The 18,436-nt window shown below is 44.4% G+C and overlaps 1 protein-coding gene across 1 annotated transcript in view; it reads left to right on the forward strand.

Annotated features, from left to right (window-relative positions):
• NUSAP1 (nucleolar and spindle associated protein 1) overlaps nucleotides 1–18,436 on the forward strand; it is a 727,399-nt gene that overhangs the window by 490,575 nt on the left and 218,388 nt on the right. Inside the window, exon 6 of the mRNA XM_044073513.1 lies at nucleotides 3,926–4,042. Within this exon, the coding sequence (XP_043929448.1) occupies nucleotides 3,926–4,042 (117 nt within the window). The remainder of the gene's footprint in view (nucleotides 1–3,925; nucleotides 4,043–18,436) is intronic.

The following is an 18,436-nucleotide window of genomic DNA, read 5'->3' on the forward strand; positions in this document are numbered from 1 at the left end:
AGGTGGTATCCAGTGTGGCTCTAAACCAAACTATTCACCTGCCAACTTTTTATCCTAAACCACAGAATAAAGGGGAGAGACTACTGCACTCTTTGGACATTCACAGGCAGTTGCGCTTCTACATGGACAAAACCAAAGCTTTCAGAAAATCTGAGCAATTATTGGTAGCATGTGCTGCAGGAGCACAGGGAAAAGCCATTTCAAAACAGACTATTTCAAAATGGATAGGGCATTGTATACTTTTCTGCTGCACCTACCATGGAAAACCTGTACCTAGCAGCATCAGATCTCACTCCACCAGGGCAACAGCCACTTCAACTGCCTACCTCAGGGGAGTACCTACCAAGGATATTTTGGAAGCAGCAACTTGGAGTTCTGTACATACCTTCACCAAGCATTACCATCTGCCTCTATACTCTAAATCCAGAGCTGGCTTCGCCACTGCAGTGCTGCAGGGCCTTACAGCCACCCCTAATGCTTTATAGAACCAGCCACCCTTCCTCTGCTTTGGGATTCTACCAAAGTGTAATGACTGCAGTAGTGTAACACGATGAACATAGTACAGTTTTGTACCTACCATAAATGTAGATGTTAGAGTGTATACACTGCTGCAGTCCAGGTTACCCTCCCTCCTTCCCCTCTTACTGGCTGGTACGTACCTATGTCTTCTACCCTTACTACCTTTGGGGAGTATTTGCTGGTAACTGTAAGTTGTTTTCTGCTTCTATTATATATGTTTTATTAGCAATTGGAATTGCCTACCTATTTAGAGGCACCTGACATCTGGGGCAAGAAAAACTGAAGAAAATGGCGTCGGCTGCATCTTGTATACCCCTGTCGCACTGACGTCAGGGAGGGGGCGACAGCAACTGACGCCGGACCAAGACTTTGGAACTCAGGCCGACTGGGGAACCGCCTGACGGCAGGATAACCCAAGTGTAATGACTGCATCAGTGTATACACTCTAACATCTACATTTATGGTAGGTACAAAACTGTACTTTTCTTTTCCTTTGCCACAGAACTAGGGCTACATAATCTTTGCAGTCTTTAAATGTGAATTGGGTAGTTGAGATCCTACTTGGGTAACAGATCATTTCAATAATTCATCAACTCTGTAGCCTTGCAGCTTGGAGATTTTATCACTTACCTCAATCAAACAACCCCCTTCCTGAAGTTTACCTCTTCCCATAGCTGTACTTCAACCAGTTTCTTAGATATGCAGATTTCCAAGGGCACCAACAATTGCAGAATCACCACTGATCTATTCAGAAAACCAACGAGGGTTAACTTATTACTCCACAGTAAAAGCAAAAATCAAGTATAATGTAGTGAAGTCCCAAGGCTGTAGATTAGCTCGAATTACCCCAGAGATGGAACCAGTTTTGAGAAACCCGAACAACTTAGAGAATGATTTTCTAGTGAGAGGCTATGAAAGTCAGATGTCAAAAACATCCTGGAACTTATTATAGAACTGAAAAGGACTGAAGCACCTTCACTCAACCTCCCCAGTAGAAAAATGTTAAGTAATTCTATAGAGAATAACAAATGCAAAAATAGCTGCATCCTGACATACACTTTGGATTATCACAGTATGAAAAATATTATTTAAGAAAACTGGGACATTGTCACAGGAAACCCTTTTCTGATTAACATCTTAGGTGAAGCCCCATCATTTGTTTGTAGGAAGGCCTGGAACATTAGAAATTTTGTTGAATTTAAACCTAGACCTTGTGAGAAAAGCACTAAAAGATGTGAAACTAATTGTACATTTTGTATATTTATACAGCAAGGTGATGGTTTTTATTGCCCTTATTTAAAGAAGATAATTAAAGCCAGTGCAGGGGGTGACTGTAACACTAAAAAAGTAATTTACAGGGCACAGTGCAATGAATGTGATGCATTCTATGCCGGCAAGACTGTAAATAAACTCAAGCGTAGGATTTCATGTCATCTGTCAGAAATCCGCTCTGGATGTAAAAATAATGCACTAGCCAGACACTTTTCTCTTCATATAAGGTACACAGGTCTTAAGTTCCAGATCCTGGATCGCATAGCCATGGGTGATCTTGAAGGAAACATCCCGAATATTCTGGAGAAACATGAAGTCGTGTGGCAATTAAAGCTGAACTCTTTTAGGAAGCCTGGACTATACTATTGTTCAATTAAAAGTGCACTGGAACTTAGAAAACTGCCACATTGTTTACATGACTAATTGTATTTTACTTCATTTTATTTTACAAATTGGTTTTAAATACCATTTTAATTCAGTTGAAATTTAAGTGTATATTTTGTTTCCATCATCATGCATACATTTTTTCTTATTTTTATTCTTTTCTGGTTCTTTTTTCCACTTTATTCAAAATGTGTAATAACAATACCAGCTAATTATACAATTATATAGGTTTTTAGGGTTCTTGTACACAGACCTGAAGTCTAGAAGGACAAAAGCTATCTTTAACAATAGGTTATGAAAATAGAAATTGATTTTTACATGCAAAATGTATATGTATATATTTATATATTTTTTTTTGATTGGCAAATGAACTAAGGTTGATATATTTCCAGCCATGTAGTATATTGTCTTGGATAAAATCATAAATCTACCTAATAATTTAGTTAAATAAGAGGTACCACATCATTATATAATTTTATTTAAAGTACATAAGGGTTATATATTATGACAGCTACTAAGTAGGGAAGGACCCGTTCGAATGTCACATTGATGGGGGAAGGGATGTGAATTTAACATTTGTACCAATAACACTTTGTTTTACAGCACAATAAACAACTCCCATGCCTGATAAAAAGTATATATATATATATATATATATATATATATATATATATATATATATATATATATATATAGAAAGCGTGTGAGGAAATTATTACTCTATTTTTGTTTTACTTGGATCGCTTGTCTGTGTACTTAAAGGATTTTCGACTGGAAACAGACTGTGCCTGCCTTGCTTGGATTACTTTCGAATACTTAGTAATGCTGTACAATTATATATTTTCTATTACTTTTTTTTGTTTTGACTTGACGAGTTTACTTTCACTACCTATACTACTATTGTCTGATCTGATTAATATACAGTGATTAACTAGAAATATATGGACTGAAAATCTTCCACACAGAGAAGTTTCTTGCACTGTTTTGTTTTTGGACCCACTACACTAGTGGGTTGTTTTGAGACTTCAGGGATTCTACGGAGATTACTTGTTTTTTGGATAGTTTTATACACATACCTTAACTGAATAAAATCATAAATGTGTGAGCAATGGCCTGTAATTTTATTCTCCGAATCTGATACAGAACTTGAAAGCTGGACGGATAACTCTGCTCTTTAATGTCTGTTATTTTTGCTTTATTTTGATTCCACCATTTGTTTAGTACAGGTGTTAGCCTTTTATTTGCATTCTTTGCTGTTGAAAGTGTTTGGCTTATTCTAAATTTTGAAGACATATTTTGCATTGTTCTCACATTTCTATCTCAACCCTGTATGTTGATGCAGCATTTGTATAAATGGACTTTACATGTCTGAAAAGCTCATGCTAGCACAAATTTGAATTCGCTAATGTGAGAGTTGTAACGGTGACTCCTGGAACACACCCAGCTCATCAATATGAGTACTGCAAGTATTTTCTTGCACAAGTAAAATGTAAACAGAGAACCCCTTTTGTTGATGCAATACTGTGAAGCTCCGATGAGGGTGAGTACCTTTTTCTGCTGTAGTGCTGCATGCCTCTTACTGGCCTTTTATACGTTGGTCTTTTTCTCAAGTCTAGTACCTCTGGATTCATCACCACAGTGTTACTTCTCAATGGTGAAGTATCTCCAGTATTGCACATTAATATGATTTCTTTATTTTTTATTTTGGTAGAATTTCTTTCATAGGTATTTCTTTTATATATTTTTTCAGGTATAACTCCATTCAAGTTTAGTGCTCAGCTTGCAGACACCCCAGGCACCAACAAGAAATCTAGTTTTGATCTCAAGGCAAGTCTGTCTCGGCCTCTTGGTTACCAGCCATATAAAGGTCAGTCCACAATGTATATTTTTTTCTGGATCACATGTAACTACTGATTGTTTTGCCAATTTCATTTGTACTTTTTACAAAAGTGTACATCAAGTTTTTTTAATAAGATTGTGCAAACTTTGCTTATAAGCAAAGTACGCAAAGGTATACAGCAGCACATTATAAGATTGTTTTAAAGACTTTAGTAGAAGTACTGGAAATCTTTCTTTGAGAAGAACAAGGCTTCATTCAATACAGAAGCAGCAACTGGAATTGCACAGTTCCAGTGCTATCCGTGGTCTTTCTGTGAGATGAACTCTAGCACAGTAAATGAGTGAACTTCTGATCTTGTCTTCAGGTCCAGACGCTGAACCAGTTAGTTATATTGGGCGCTTGATGCTGGTCTTGTGCTACTGTAATTTAAAATGATAGTTGATATATTCACATATAAACATAGCATTATCTCTTGCTATTTTGGTGCATGGAGGACTTTTCCCATTGAGGACAAAGTCCGTATGTGTACCCTAACTTGAAATGTCTGTGGTCTGGCAAATATATTATCTGATGATGTTAATCGTCATTCCATTCATCACTGATTGGTTATCGCTTCCGTCCTCAAAACCGAGTCGGCCTTATACCAAGCTTGCCCCAGCCAAAAAAAACTATCGAGCCAAGTTTTTAGCCACAACACCCTTCTCCCTTTTACCTTAGATCTCATTTGCCACATAGCCGTAAAGCCGTGTTCAAGCCAGCTCTTAGCTAAGTCTTTAGTATTTTGATATGTGTTTATTGAAGTCCTGATAGTTATGAGATGTCACGCCTGAATGCGCCTATGACATTTGCGAAGCCTTTTAAGTCTTCCTTAACGCTCTAGTGGAAGCGTTTTCCTTGTTTGGCCCTAAAGTGAAGGACACACTAGCCCAGTGTGAGCAGGGTGGCAAGACCCTGTCTGCAGTTGATGTACGTTTCTCCACTCCTCATGGCTCCTTTTCCAAGAGCCAGAGAAGTGGGAAATTGTGGCACAAAGTCTCTGGGTCCTTTTCGTGACACACTTGGTGAGTTCACCCTCCAGAGGCAGAGGGGGCAACTCTTCTGGAAGATGCCCCTACAGAGGCAGAGGAGGTCCACATAATCAGGGTTCCAGAGATTAGCTTTCTGGACAACCCTATCAGTGCTCCTGAAGAGCGGCCTGATTGCTATCTTCTGGAAGCAGTCTGGGGGACACTTTTCTCTGCACCCCAATGCCTGGCTATTAATTACCACCAATTCTTGGGTGCAGAAGATAACCAGAGGTTACCAAATTCCATTCCATTCCTACCCAAAGTGAATTAACCGACGTTCTGACCAATCTAAGGGAAGAAGCAGCTCTACAGGTAGAAAAGCTGTATTTAAAGAGAGTCATCCAAAAAGTTCCACCAGATCGGATCCAAATTTCTATGCAAGATTCTTTTTGGTGCTAAAGACCCTGGACTGGAGACCAGTTTTGGACCTCAGCTGTTTAAACAAGTTAGTCACCCAGACAAAATTCCAGATGGTCATGGTTCAGTCTAATCTCCCCTTTCTGGAGGAAGGCGATTGGATGTGCTAGATAGACCTTCAGAATATCTATTACCACATCAAAATGGAAAAATGCTCCAGAAGGTTCCTTTACTTCCGACTGGGAGCCAATCATTACCAATTCCATGCTCTGCCCTTCGGATTCTCTACAGCCCCCAGAGTGTTCACCAAATGCATGGCAACAGTGACAGCTCACTTGAGACTACAAGGATTCCAGGTGTTTCCTTACTTAGATTGACTCTCTTCACTGCCCCCACCAAGCATCTACTGGTAACAGTCTTGGACTACACCCTCTCTTTGGCAAACCTTTTGGCAATCTCTATAAACTGGGAGAAATCCAATCTGACTCCAACCCAATCTTTGGAATTTATAGGGGTGAATTTCAATACCCGTTCTTGTTTAATCTCTCTCCTAGATCACAGGCTACTAAGGCTAAGGATCCAGATCAGAGTGATACTCTGCCATGGTTTTGGCCCGAGACGTTCTGCAGCTATTAGGGTCAATGGCAGCATCAATACCAATAGGTACCCCTTGCAAGGCTTCACATAAGACTCCTACAGTGGCTCTTGTTAACCCAATGGTATCCAAATCTCCACCCTTTGTCCTTCAAGATTCAAATAACAAATCGATGCATGCAAGACCTATCTTGGATGAAGTCAGAGACAGAACTTTGGAGCCGATCCTTTCACTCCTCTCAGCCCAGCGCCATTGTGACCACGGACGCTTCCCTGATTGGGGGGGGGGGGGCATTTTCAGGGAATAACCGTGCAAGGCACATGGTCCAATTTTGAGACCAATCTACATATAAACATTCTAGAACTGAGGGCAGTGCTTTTGGCATTACAAGCATTTGTCTGCCCTTCCTTCGGGAACAATTGCTATCCAATCAGACAACATGTCAGTAGTTTTGTATATCAACAAACAAGGAGGAACCAAGTCCTACCCCGTAAATCGAGAGGCCATGAGAATTTGGTAATGGGCGATAGCTTCCAACCACTTTCTGATAGCAACGCATATCCCAGGGAATTCCAATGTGATTGTAGACAAGCTGAGCAGATGCATTCTCCTGCCTCCCGAGTGGTCTCTCAACCCCAAGATAACAGCAAAGATTTTCAGCCATTGGGGCCAGCCTTTCTGCGACCTAGTCACCTCCCTGTCCAACCGCAAATGCAGCAACTTCTTCGCCCTAATTCCCCCGCAGGGTGATTTGCCAAGGGATGCTGTCATCCACGATTGGCCCACGGGACTGCTTTATGCTTATCCTCCCATTCCTCGGATTCCTCAATTTTTGAAGAAAGCTCTTCGGTTGAGAAGCAAAGTGATTCTCATAGCACGATATTGGCCTCGACAGGTATGGTTCTTCTTTTTCTGCCTAATCTACTTTGCCGACCGTGGATCTTGGATCCAGTTCCAGATCTGATTTCTCACCCCCAAGGGTTTAGCCACCCAAAATTAAGATTTTCAATTTGGTCTAGAAAGAGAAAACTAGATCCATATTCTGACGTACTTCAGTACTTATCAAACTTCTTTGAGGAGGGTGCCGCAGCATCATCTATACGAGTTCATTTAGTTGCCATTTCGAATTGTCATAATGGTTTTGGTGATTCCTCCTTAATTTCACATTGCCTAACCAAAACCTTTTTGAAAGGAGTCCATCACTCCAGACCTCCAATTAAGTAGCCCATAGAACCATGGAGTCTCACACTAGTCTTACAATCTTTGACATGGCCTCCCTTCGAACCAGCAGCCTCTTGTGACATCAAGTTTCTATCTTGGAAATCTCTTTCTGGTGGCCATTACATCGGCCAGATGCATTTTGAAGCTCCAGGCTCTTTGCATGAAGTGTCCTTATTTGATTTTCCATAAGGACAGAGTATCACTTCAGACCAACCCTTCTTTCCTTCCCAAAGTAGTCTCTGAGTTCTCTATTAATCAGACTATTGACCTACCAGTGTTCTTTCCTAAATTTTTGAACAAAGGAGTGTATTGTTTACATTTACTTGATGTCCACATACAACTGAGATTTTACTTGGGACAAAAACAATCTGTAAATCAGACCAGTTATTTATATCTCTGGTCCAAAAATGGGAAAGTCAGTCTCTAAAGTGACATCTAAATGGTTTAGAGACTGTATAATTTTCATTTATCACCAAGAGAGAGTCTGCTCTGTAAAACATCAGAGCTCACTCCACCAGATCAATGGCAACTTCTGTGGCATTTCACTCTAGAGCTTCCATGGACGACATCTGTGCAGCACCTACATGGGCTACTCCCCATACATTTATCACTCATTACAAATTGGATCTGGTCTCCAGGGGAAGAGCTTCTTTTGGCTCAATGGTGCCCAGAAATGTTCTTCCATAAGGGCCACATAAGTGACTTAAGGTACTGTAGCTGGGGACTCTGTCCCATCAGTGATGAATGGAATGAAGATTAACAACATCAGATAAAGAAGTTATGTCTTACCATAACGTTCCATCTGTGTTGATATTCGTCCATTCATCATGTCCCACCCACCTTCCCCCACCGTGAGGCTAGTGGGGGATACTATGGGTCCATCTCCTGGCTTAAGGTTTTTGCTCATAGAAAACCTTTGATGTTATGTGGTCCTATCTCACCTACATTCCTTACTCACGGGTTCTCGACTCCGACTTGGCCAAATTTCTCTAGCACAAAGTCTCTAATTGGCTGGGCTAACCAGGTATCCCAGGATGCACCTCGCACTAGCCCCAGATCTCGTTTGCCACTCGTAGAGTTAGGACGTAGTCTCGCTTGGCTGTGGCCAGGTACCCTTTTTAAAATACTTCTAAAGTATTTTAGCAGTCTACTTTTTGATAAAAGCTATTTTTATAGCTAGCTTTGTATCTGACTACTTGTTGTGTGAGTTTTTGAGAGTATTGTGTTTTGTGGTATCCCTACTGTTTTCGCGGGCTAGGCCCGTTTAAGTTAGAGGATCTAGTCCTCTCCAGTGTGTTCCCTTGTTGTTTTGTGCTGTGTTCGTGTTGGTGGTTAAACTCCTTCTTAGGAGGCGTTTAAATTAGTTTCCTTGTCCGTTTAAGTGGTTTTTGGTCTTCCCACCTTCCTCTTGTGTTTGTCTCTGTCTGTTGTGAGTGGCGCGGTTGCTTACCATGTCGAAAGAACTGAAGGAACATAAACCCTCTGGGTTAAAGAAGTGTACAAAATGTGGCTATAAAATATCCATTACAGATGGGCACACTGTGTTTATTGCCTTGGTGCTATTCACTTGCAAGAGTCCTGCAGTTTGTCATGTTTTTAGCCCTAGGGTACTGCAGGAACATAAAAATAAGCTGATTTTGAAGGGTCTGATTAAGCCCTCCTTTGAGGAGGCCTTGCAGTCATCTTTGTCTTCTAGTACCAAGTCTAAGCCTCCTAAGGCCAAGAAAAGATCTCCGACTCAGTCTGCTTCTTCGGAGCCATCGGAGAAGATTTGTAAACTGGATACTTCCTCCTTGGCTCCACTGTCCTCAGGGGAGAAGGATTCGGAAATGGATACTACCTCCTCGGCTCCATTGTCCTCGGGGCCGCAGGAGGCATCTGTTGTACTGGAGTCTACCTCTGCTCCGATACTATTGGAACCTATTCGGAGCCGGTCACCCAGTGTCAGGCATGAGTCTCCAGTTAGGAGATCCCGATCTCCTATTTCTTCAAAATCCTCTAGGCTGTCTGATTTGGATGTGGATAGGGTGGTCCAGAGGTTCCTGCAGTCGCCGGTGTTAGCAAAACTGTTTTCGGTTCTGACCCAGTCGGCTCCGGAGCCGGTTCCCATTCTTGTACTAATGATTCCTCCTCCGAACACCCATGTGTCGTCTGAGCCAGAGTGCTCCGCGCCGAGTGATGTTCTGGTGTCTGCTCCGATACCCCATGTGAGGCTATTGGAGCCGACTTCGGCTCCAACCAGGTCGGCTCCGTCCTCTGGTTTCGGCACTCTGGTTTCCTCAGTCGGACCCGAGGGAGATACCTCGAGACTCCTGTCTGTTCCAAGCCTTCCTCTCGGTGCTTCGGCTCAGGGAATCTCGACTCCAGTCGTGGTCTCGGAGACTGGTCAGTCCTCGGACTCGGGGGGGGGGGTGGCCTTCGAAACAATGAGGAGCGCACTGGCCAGGTCGTCAGGTACATCGCCTGGATCTGTCACTCCGTCCCCTTACACCCCGGCTAGAACCTGTGACACTCCCCTCTCCATGGATGGCAGAGCCCGAAGCTCTGGGGATACCCCCTTGAGCGGTCCCCTACTTTCTGGGGGCCCCTCAGAGTCTGTGCCTGAGGAGCCTCCCAGTAAGAAGTTCTGCAAGAGGAAGCACATAGACTCCCAGGATGAGTCCCTCACTTCCGATACAGACCTCGAGGAATCGGAGGGGTCCCCCGAGTCATCCTCCGATGTCTCTTTCTCCGACATCCTGGAGATTTTGAGACAGTGAGGCGACTGGCTTTCCAAGACCCCCTCTGAGGAGGAGTCTGTATTCCTCAAGGCGTTCGGAGCTCAACCCTCTGCCTCCTGGGTGTCTCCACACTTCGAACTCCTGGACTTGATTTGTCGAAGGGTGTGGGAGAACCCTGATTCCGTGGAACTGGTGCCCAGTCGTCCAAACAAGTTCCTGTCTGCTCCCCCGGGGAAAGAGTTTCTTACCAAAGGGGTTTCGGTAGATGCCTTGGTGGTGGCGGCAGCCACTCAGCAGGAAGTTGCAGAGGCTTTTTCAGTCCACCCTCCTAACAAGGAGTCCAGGAGTATGGACCGGTATGGGAAGTGTACCCTGTCTTCGGTGACCTTTACCTTACTGTCGTTGAATTACCTCTGTCATTTCACTCTGCTCCAAAGAGATCTCCTGAAGGAGCTAGGAGATACTCTGACGGGTAACATGCCTGAGGCGGTGGAGCAGGCTGTTAACGCCCAGTTGTCTACCCTTGGTTCCATTGTCAACTCGTCTATGAGGCTCAAATCTTATGCAGCCGAAGGGGCGAGTAGGGCAGCTAGCTCAGGCGTAGCTCTCAGAAGGCAAGCCTGGATGCACCTGTGTCATTTCGCGGAGGCCTTTAAGTCTTCCTTCACTGAAGCCCCTTTTGATGGGTCCTCTCTCTTCGGGCCCAAAGTGAAAGACACCCTCACCAGATGTGAACAGGAGGGAAAGACCCTATCTGCCGTAGGGGCCCGTTTTTTCTCTCCCTTCTAGGCCTTATCCCAAGGCTCAAAGAGGAGGGAAAATGTGGTTAAAAAAGTCTGAGGTCCTTTCCCGCAGCTCAAGGCGAGTCCCCCTCTAGAGGGGGAGGGTATTATTCCGGAAGACTCCGTCCTAGAGGCAGAGGAGGCCACCGCAACTCAGGAGACCGCGATTCCTTTTGTGGTTCTTCCTTCCAGCGTTCCTGAGGCATTGCCCCACTGTGCTATTCCGGAGCCAGTTGGGGGCCGAATTTCGTTGCATCTGGAAGCCTGGGAAAGCATCACCCAGGATCATTGGGTGCTTCGAATAGTTACTGGAGGTTACACTATTCCCTTTGCATCGACACCCCCCCCCCACCCCCAGTCAGAAGGATCCCAGACGTCCCACCCAGTCAACCGGATCAAGCAGCACTAGAAGTTACAAAGCTGCTCGAAAAGGAGTCATCCAACCAGTTCCCTCAGACCATGTCGGATCAGGAACTTACTCAAGACTCTCTTTGGTGCTGAAAAGAACAGGTGACCTGAGACCCATTCTGGATCTCAGTCGACTGAATCACTACGTTCTGAAGTCCAAGTTCTGAATGGTCACGCTTCAGTCCATTTTTCCACTGCTGGAGAAAGGAGTATGGATGTGCTCCATCGATCTCAAGGGTGCCTACTACCACATCAAAATGGAGAAGGCATCCAGGAGTCATTTACACTTCTGGCTAGGAGCCAGTCACTTCCAGTTTTGTGCCCTGCCCTTTGGTCTCACCACAGCCCCCAGGGTGTTTACCAAGTGTTTGGCAGTGGTGGCAGCTCACCTGAGACGTCTAGGATTCCAGGTGTTTCCATATCTGGATGACTGGCTTCTCGCCGCCCCCACCAGGCATCTGCTCGTTCAAGCCAGGGAGACGACCATATCACTTTGAACTGGGAAAAGTCTGCCTTGCAGTCCTCACAGCATGTTATGTTTATAGGTGCAGAGCTAGACTCTATTCAAATGCGCGCCTTTCTGCCACAAGAGAGGATAAGAGTGTTGCAGTCTCAGATCCACGCACTGTTGCCCCTCAGAAAAGTTCAGGCCAGGTTAGTTCTTCAGCTCTTGGGATCCATGGCCTCCACCATCCTGCTGGTACCTCTGGCCAGGTTACACATGCGGATCCTACAGTGGCTCCTGTCGGTTTGGTGGTCCTTTCAGAAACTTCCTCTTTCCCATTTGATACTTCTCACTGAGCGATGCAAACAGGACCTCCACTGATGGCTACGCTCCTCCAATCTGGACAGAGGAAGGAGCTTGATTCCTATGTCACCAGTGGCCACGGTGACCACGGACGCCTCCCAGATGGGGTGGGGGGGGCATTATCTAGGCAGGACGGTCCAAGGCACCTGGCAAGATCATGAGGTACACTTGCACATCAATGTTCTGGAGATGAGAGCGGTGTTTCTGGCGTTGCGAGCACTCCAAGACTCTCTACCTCTGGGAACGATTGCAATTCACTCGGACAACATGTCCATAGTGTGGTACCTGAACAAGCAGGGGGAACCAGATCTTGTCCCCTCTGCAGAGAGGCCATGCGAATGTGGCAGTGGGCAGTGTCTTCCCAACGGTTTCTAGTGGCAACGTGATAAGCGGACAGGCTAAGCAGAGCTATTCTGATGCCTCACGAGTGGTCCCTGAACAACCAACTGGCGGTTCAGATCTTCAAAAGGTGGGGTCAGCCTTGCTGCGATCTCTTCGCCAGCCCCCTCAATGCCAAATTCATCAAGTACTTCACTTTGATCCCCCCCACAGGGGGAGTCACCCAGGGACGCTCTAGCTATTATGTCCCCACCCTTTGTACCGGCTGCCACTTGTGAATTGAAATTCTTATCTTGGAAGATGGCTTTTCTGATACCCTCCTGGCCGATGTAATGGCTATCAGAACATCAAGCTTTGTCCATTAAACCTCCGTATTTGTTCTTTCATAAGGACAGAGTTTCCTTGAGGCTTAACCCGTCCTTCCTTCCGAAGGTGTCATCCACTGTCAATCTTCATCAATCTATTGAGCTACCAGTGTTCTTTCCGAACTTTTCCAATAAAGCAGAGTTCAGGTTTCATCATTTGGATGTGCACAGACAACTGAGATTTTATTTACACAGGACTAAGTATGTTAGGAAATCTGATCAACTGTTTGTATTCTTTTCAGAGAACAGATCAGGCTGTCCTATTTCCAAGTGCACAATTTCTAAATGGATCAAAGATTGTATTTCATTCATCTACTCGTCAGCAGGCTGAAATTGACCTTTTCCCGTCAAGGCTCACTCTACCAGGGCTATGTCTACATCAATAGCTTTTCATGCTAGGCATTCCTTGGATGATATTTGCGCTGCGGCTACTTGGGCCTCTCCCAACACTTTTATTACTCATTACAAGCTGGACGTGGCTTCTAGGGGCCGAGCTTCCTTTGGTTCCATGGTTCTCAAGAGTATCTTCCTATGAGCCTCCCAGGATAGAGGTGCTGGGGACGCTGTCCCGTGAGTAAGGAATGTAGGCGAGGTAAGACCACATAACATCAGTTAGTTATGTACTCACCATAACGATCGATGTATGTGATCCATCTCGTCTACATTCCTACGTACCCTCCCACCTGCCCCCTTCCTAGAGGATTTGGAGAAATATTGACTCTGTGGACCCTTCAAGGTCAGTGATTTTGTTCCTTTATCTAGCTGGAATTTCTTCCAGTGTTTGAGTATGGGTTATGATTGCAAACAAGATCTGGGGCTAGGGCAAGATGCGTCCTGGGATACCGGGTTAGCCCAGCCAATTAGAGACTTCGTGCTAGAGAAATTTGGCTGAGTCGGAGCCGATTCTCGGCTCCAAACCCGTGAGTAAGGAATGTAGGCGAGATGGACCACATACATCGATCGTTGTGGTGAGTGCATAACTAACTGTTTTACTAAGTTAGGGCAAACTCTGTCTGAAGTAACAGGGAGATGGGTATTGTGGGTAAAAGCTTGGCTCAAGGGTTTTTGGCTGGTGTGAGCTTGTATAAGGCCAATTCTGTTCTGAGGAAGGAACCGATAACCCATCAGTGATGAATGGATGAAGATCAACAACACAGATGGAACGTTATGGTAAGACATAACTTCTTTTTAGTAGTTTATGTTTTGTGATAGGTTGTGTGTGTGTGTGTGTGTGTGTGTGTGTGTGTGTGTGTGTGTGTGTGTGTGTGTGTGTGTGTGTGTGTGTGTGTGTGACCTCTTTCTGTAATTAATGCTAACTAGCAGAAATGTTCTGTTGGCTGGCATCATTGTAAGAAAGTTGAACTACTTTATTTCTAGTAGTTTCTCACTTTAAAGTGTTTACCCATTCTATTTTGTATGCTATGATCTAATCACTTTCCCTTCTACAGTATTGATTTTGTCCCCTTTTCCTTGTGTTTTTGTCAGTGATGTCAATTTTCATTCATTCCTCAACATGTGGGTTCGGATCCAATTCTCTGATCCATCTCTGCTGCTTTTTACAGCTCTTGGCTACTGCAAACTCTTGAGCTCCTCCTTTGCCCATAATGCTGTCGTGCCCCTCCATACCTCTGATATTGTTTGCCGCCTTCATGTACAGACATGACCGCTGTCGGATCTCCAGCAGTTAGTGAGTTATAAAAGTTCTGACTTTATACCTTTCTCCCTTTTCTACTGTATATTTCTATTTTATATTTTTTGTGCTGTTATATTAGTTATCCTCTCTTAACCCTATGTGTTTTTTCTGCATATATATCTGTAATACTGTTGCTGGTAGGTTCCCCCAAATATCTTTCTACAGTTTCGGTAATTCTTTCTACCATTGTTAGTTTTTCTTCCTTTACTTGTATTTAAAAAAAAAAAATCTGCCTTATTGTTTGCTGTTTACCTTCATAATGGCTGAAAAACCTTCAGGTTTCAAAAAGTTTAAGGAATATGGGTGCAAGATCCCTTTATCCGATGCCTATGACTCTTGTCTATTTTCTGGGCCCTGCCCATTTGAAAGTCCCTTGTGAGATTTGTAAATCCTTTCTAATCCAAGGGCTTTAGTAGACAGGAAAAAAATTGACTGAAGGGACTTCTCCTTACAACTATTTCAGAGTCCCTGTCTGGAGCTCAACCCTCCAAGGCAGGTTAAAAAGAGTCGAGAAAATGACTTCATGAACTGTCTGGATCCTCCACTATTTGTTTGGATCTGAACAAGGAACTGGCCTGCAAGATTTTGAAACAGTCTGATCCGAAAAACAAATCCTCTGATCTGACTCTGTAAGGTGTGCCTCATCTAATCCAGTTCTCTCAGAGCCAAAAGTGCTCCCTCAGACCTGTTATGCATCCTATCTGAACCCAGTCCCCTCTTGGCTACCTTCCCCCTTTCTAGAGGCACCAATTCTTTAGCTCTCCCTCTTTAGCTTCTTCCCATTCTTCCAGGGGTCTTACAGAGGCAGATGTAGATAGAATGATAAAGTTTCTCTGTGCAGATATAGATGAGTTATCCCAGCTCCTACTGCTTTGGGTTAAGACACTGTTAGCATCACTCCACCTATTTTGGCTCCTCCTCCGATTCGTCCTTTGGCTTTTGAGCCCTTGGATCCAAGCTTCCCATGGCCATCTGTATCAGATCTGAAGACTGTTGTATCTTCGGATTCGATAACTTCTCTGAGTGGACCAGCTCTGAATGTACCTGAGCCAGATGACTCTTGAAGCCAAAGCGCCGTTGTTGGCTCTGAGGTGCTAGAGTACACTCTGAAGCTGTCAGAGCTGTGTCAACCCCTTGGGGCTTTGGCATTGAACAGCTTGACTGATTTCTGCCTTCAGATTATATGGAGCCAATGGCCAGAACCATGTCTTCTCAGTTCTGTCGGCTTCCTTCTCCCTTGGGGCATTCAGCCTTTGAGCTAGTAGAGAGAGTGTTCTTTTTTAGAAATCTGATTCGGACAGATGTTCTTCGTGTTTCACTGTTGCAGTCATTGTATTTAGGTTATCTGACTGCAGGTAATCCTCAGCCGGCCTGAATATCAAAGTCTTGGATTCTTGCGTTGGATGCTGTCTCTTCTTCCATGACGTCAGGTCATCAGGGGTATAAAACATGCAGCCGACACCATTACATCAGACTTTCTTGCCGCGCGGTGCCTGAAGCAGAAGCAGTTCGCAAGAGCCAGTCGGCCGACTACTGAAATTTTCGTTTTTGAGTTTCAGAACCATAGTCTTCAAAAAAAAAGCTAAGTACCCCACTGGGGATCCTTTTTCTTGCTGTTAACAGATGTCAGTAAAAGTTAACAGTTGTATTACCTGTGGAAAGCAAATAGCTCAAAGATTTTCATTCGCACTGCATTCCTTGCTTAGGCCCAGAACACAACGTCCCTCACTGTCAGTTTTGTACATTATTCAACCCCCGGGCTATTCGTCGTCTGTTCCTTTTTTGCGGCAAATTATTTTGGTACTCTGTTTAACTGTACAGAAATGGCTTTGGTAAGACATCCGACTATCGACATTCTGAAAAAAAAAAACATCAAGATAAACACAGACCGCATAGGTCCAAAGCTGCCGACGATGCTTCCATTAAGCTAGCCGCCAGTTCGCCGGTACTCAGTGAGGCTCTTTCGCAGCCCCTGATACCCGCTACTTCAGATTTGCAGGCCTCTACTGAGACCCATCGAAGTCCGGTATGCCGCGAGATGCTTCTTTGATTATGGAACCTGCAGATGTCTCTACCTTGGATGGGTCTGGAGCCGCTGTGCAGGCACCGGCTTCTGAGGGTGTATTCAAGCCTATTGACTTGCATTTCAAACCGACGCCATGTACTTAAAGGCCTAAAACTTGACCCACGCCTAGAAAACAGACGTCCAAACCGCATGGTCAGGCCCATATGCCCAAAAAACAAAGAATGGCTGAAGACCTTATTACTTTAATTAGGGGAAGCCAACCTTCACACTGAGACCTAGAATTGATTTTCCTTCTGATCAGGATTCTGAAATTTCTGTTTCTTCTGATTACCAGGATTTGCCCTGATCTATCTATGAGGATTCTGATGCAGAGGATTCCATTCTCTCTGCTTCCCCTCCAGAAGATTTTTTTTTTGGTGAAACCTTGCGCACACTTAAGGAGCATTTCCGTTGGGAAAGCCAGGATTACTCTGATTCCAAAAAGAGGCTTAGGGAATTCTTACTCCTCCCTCAACACAGGCCTTGAGCTATCCCATCAGTCCTGGACATTGTAGATAATGCCTTTTTGGAATCTAGCCTGGCCCCAGACACTTTACCTCCAGCTCCCAGGAAGCCTGACAGAGTACCTGACTCTCACAAGTTCCTCTTCAGTAATCCTACTGTGATTTCTCAAGGACCTAAAGGCATTAAGACTACTACTGCCAAAAACCCTACCACCTCAGAGAGTCCAGGGCCTTTGACAGATGGGGTAAGAAGGTATACATTTCTGCTACTTTGGCCGTTAGGGCCTTAAACTGCCAGTTTCATATGCTAAAGTATCAGCAGCATATTAGGGGACTTCATAAACAGAAAATGATTTTGATTCCTGACTTGGCTGAAAATAAAGAATTATAGGATTTAATACATTCTGCTGAACAAGTTGGTAAATATACTTTGCAATGTGGTTTTGACTCTTTAGAAGCATCTTGCAGGGCTGATGTCACTGGGTCTGTGCTTAGAAGGCATGCTTGGCTTAAGGAGCAGAATTTGCCAGATCATGTTAAAGCTAAATTACTGGATGATCCCTTAAACCAAGACTGCCTGTTTGGCAGCAAAGCAGAAGTCCTTAAAAGGATGGAGGAAAAAGCTAAATCTATGCAAACTGTTAAAAGATTTCCTGCAAGTTCAGCCTCTCAGATTTAGCAGGCATTGGCCTTCTAAGAATTGGTCCTTTCCTGTCTGTTCCAGGCCTTCAGTCCAAACCCAGGAACAGCAGACCACCTAGGCTACAGTCTCAAGGTACTCGCAGGCCTAATCAGTGGGGGACTCCCACTTCCAAAGCTGGAAGTAGTAAGACACCACCCTATGAAAAAAATGTCACATTGACTTAACCTTAAACCTTCCAAGCCCTGCTCAACTGCCTGCTCCCTTAGAGGGAAAGATAGCCCTGCATGCAAAAAACTGGGCACTCATTACCCAGGACAAATGGGTTTCAAATATAGTTTTTCAAGGATACAGATTCAACTTCCACACCTTACCAATCCCACACGGTTGGCCAGATCTACCCCCAAATCTGTCGGCAGAGGCTCAACAGCAGGTTCTCTCTCTCTTCTAAGTATCAGGGCTATTTAGCCTGTCCCAGCAGAAGAAAGGGGACAAGGTTTTTACTCGAGAGTTTTCCTGGTACCCAGAAAAGGCAGCTCCTGGCATCCTATCCTGGACCTCTCTATTCTAAACACCTTTTTGTTAATCCCAAAATTAAGAATACTAACACTTCAACAGCTGCTTCCTATGCTAGGCAAAGATGCCTGATTGGCAACCTTAGACTTAAATGAAGCTTACCTGCACATTCCATTAAGGGAATCTTGCAGGAAATACCTACGCTTCAGAGCAGGCTCCATGCACCATCGGTTCTCTGCACTTCCCTTTGGCTTATCTACTGTGCCCAGGGTATTCACAAAGTGTCTGGCTCCAGTCATTGCATTTTTACAGACAAAGAAATATTCAAATATACCCATACCTGGACGATTGTCTAATTCAGGCAGAAAGCCAGGACATGCT

The sequence above is a fragment of the Protopterus annectens genome, chromosome 6.part0 (assembly GCF_019279795.1).
Source record: "Protopterus annectens isolate FY-2018-M chromosome 6.part0, PAN1.0, whole genome shotgun sequence".
Taxonomy (NCBI): Eukaryota; Metazoa; Chordata; order Ceratodontiformes; family Protopteridae; genus Protopterus; species Protopterus annectens.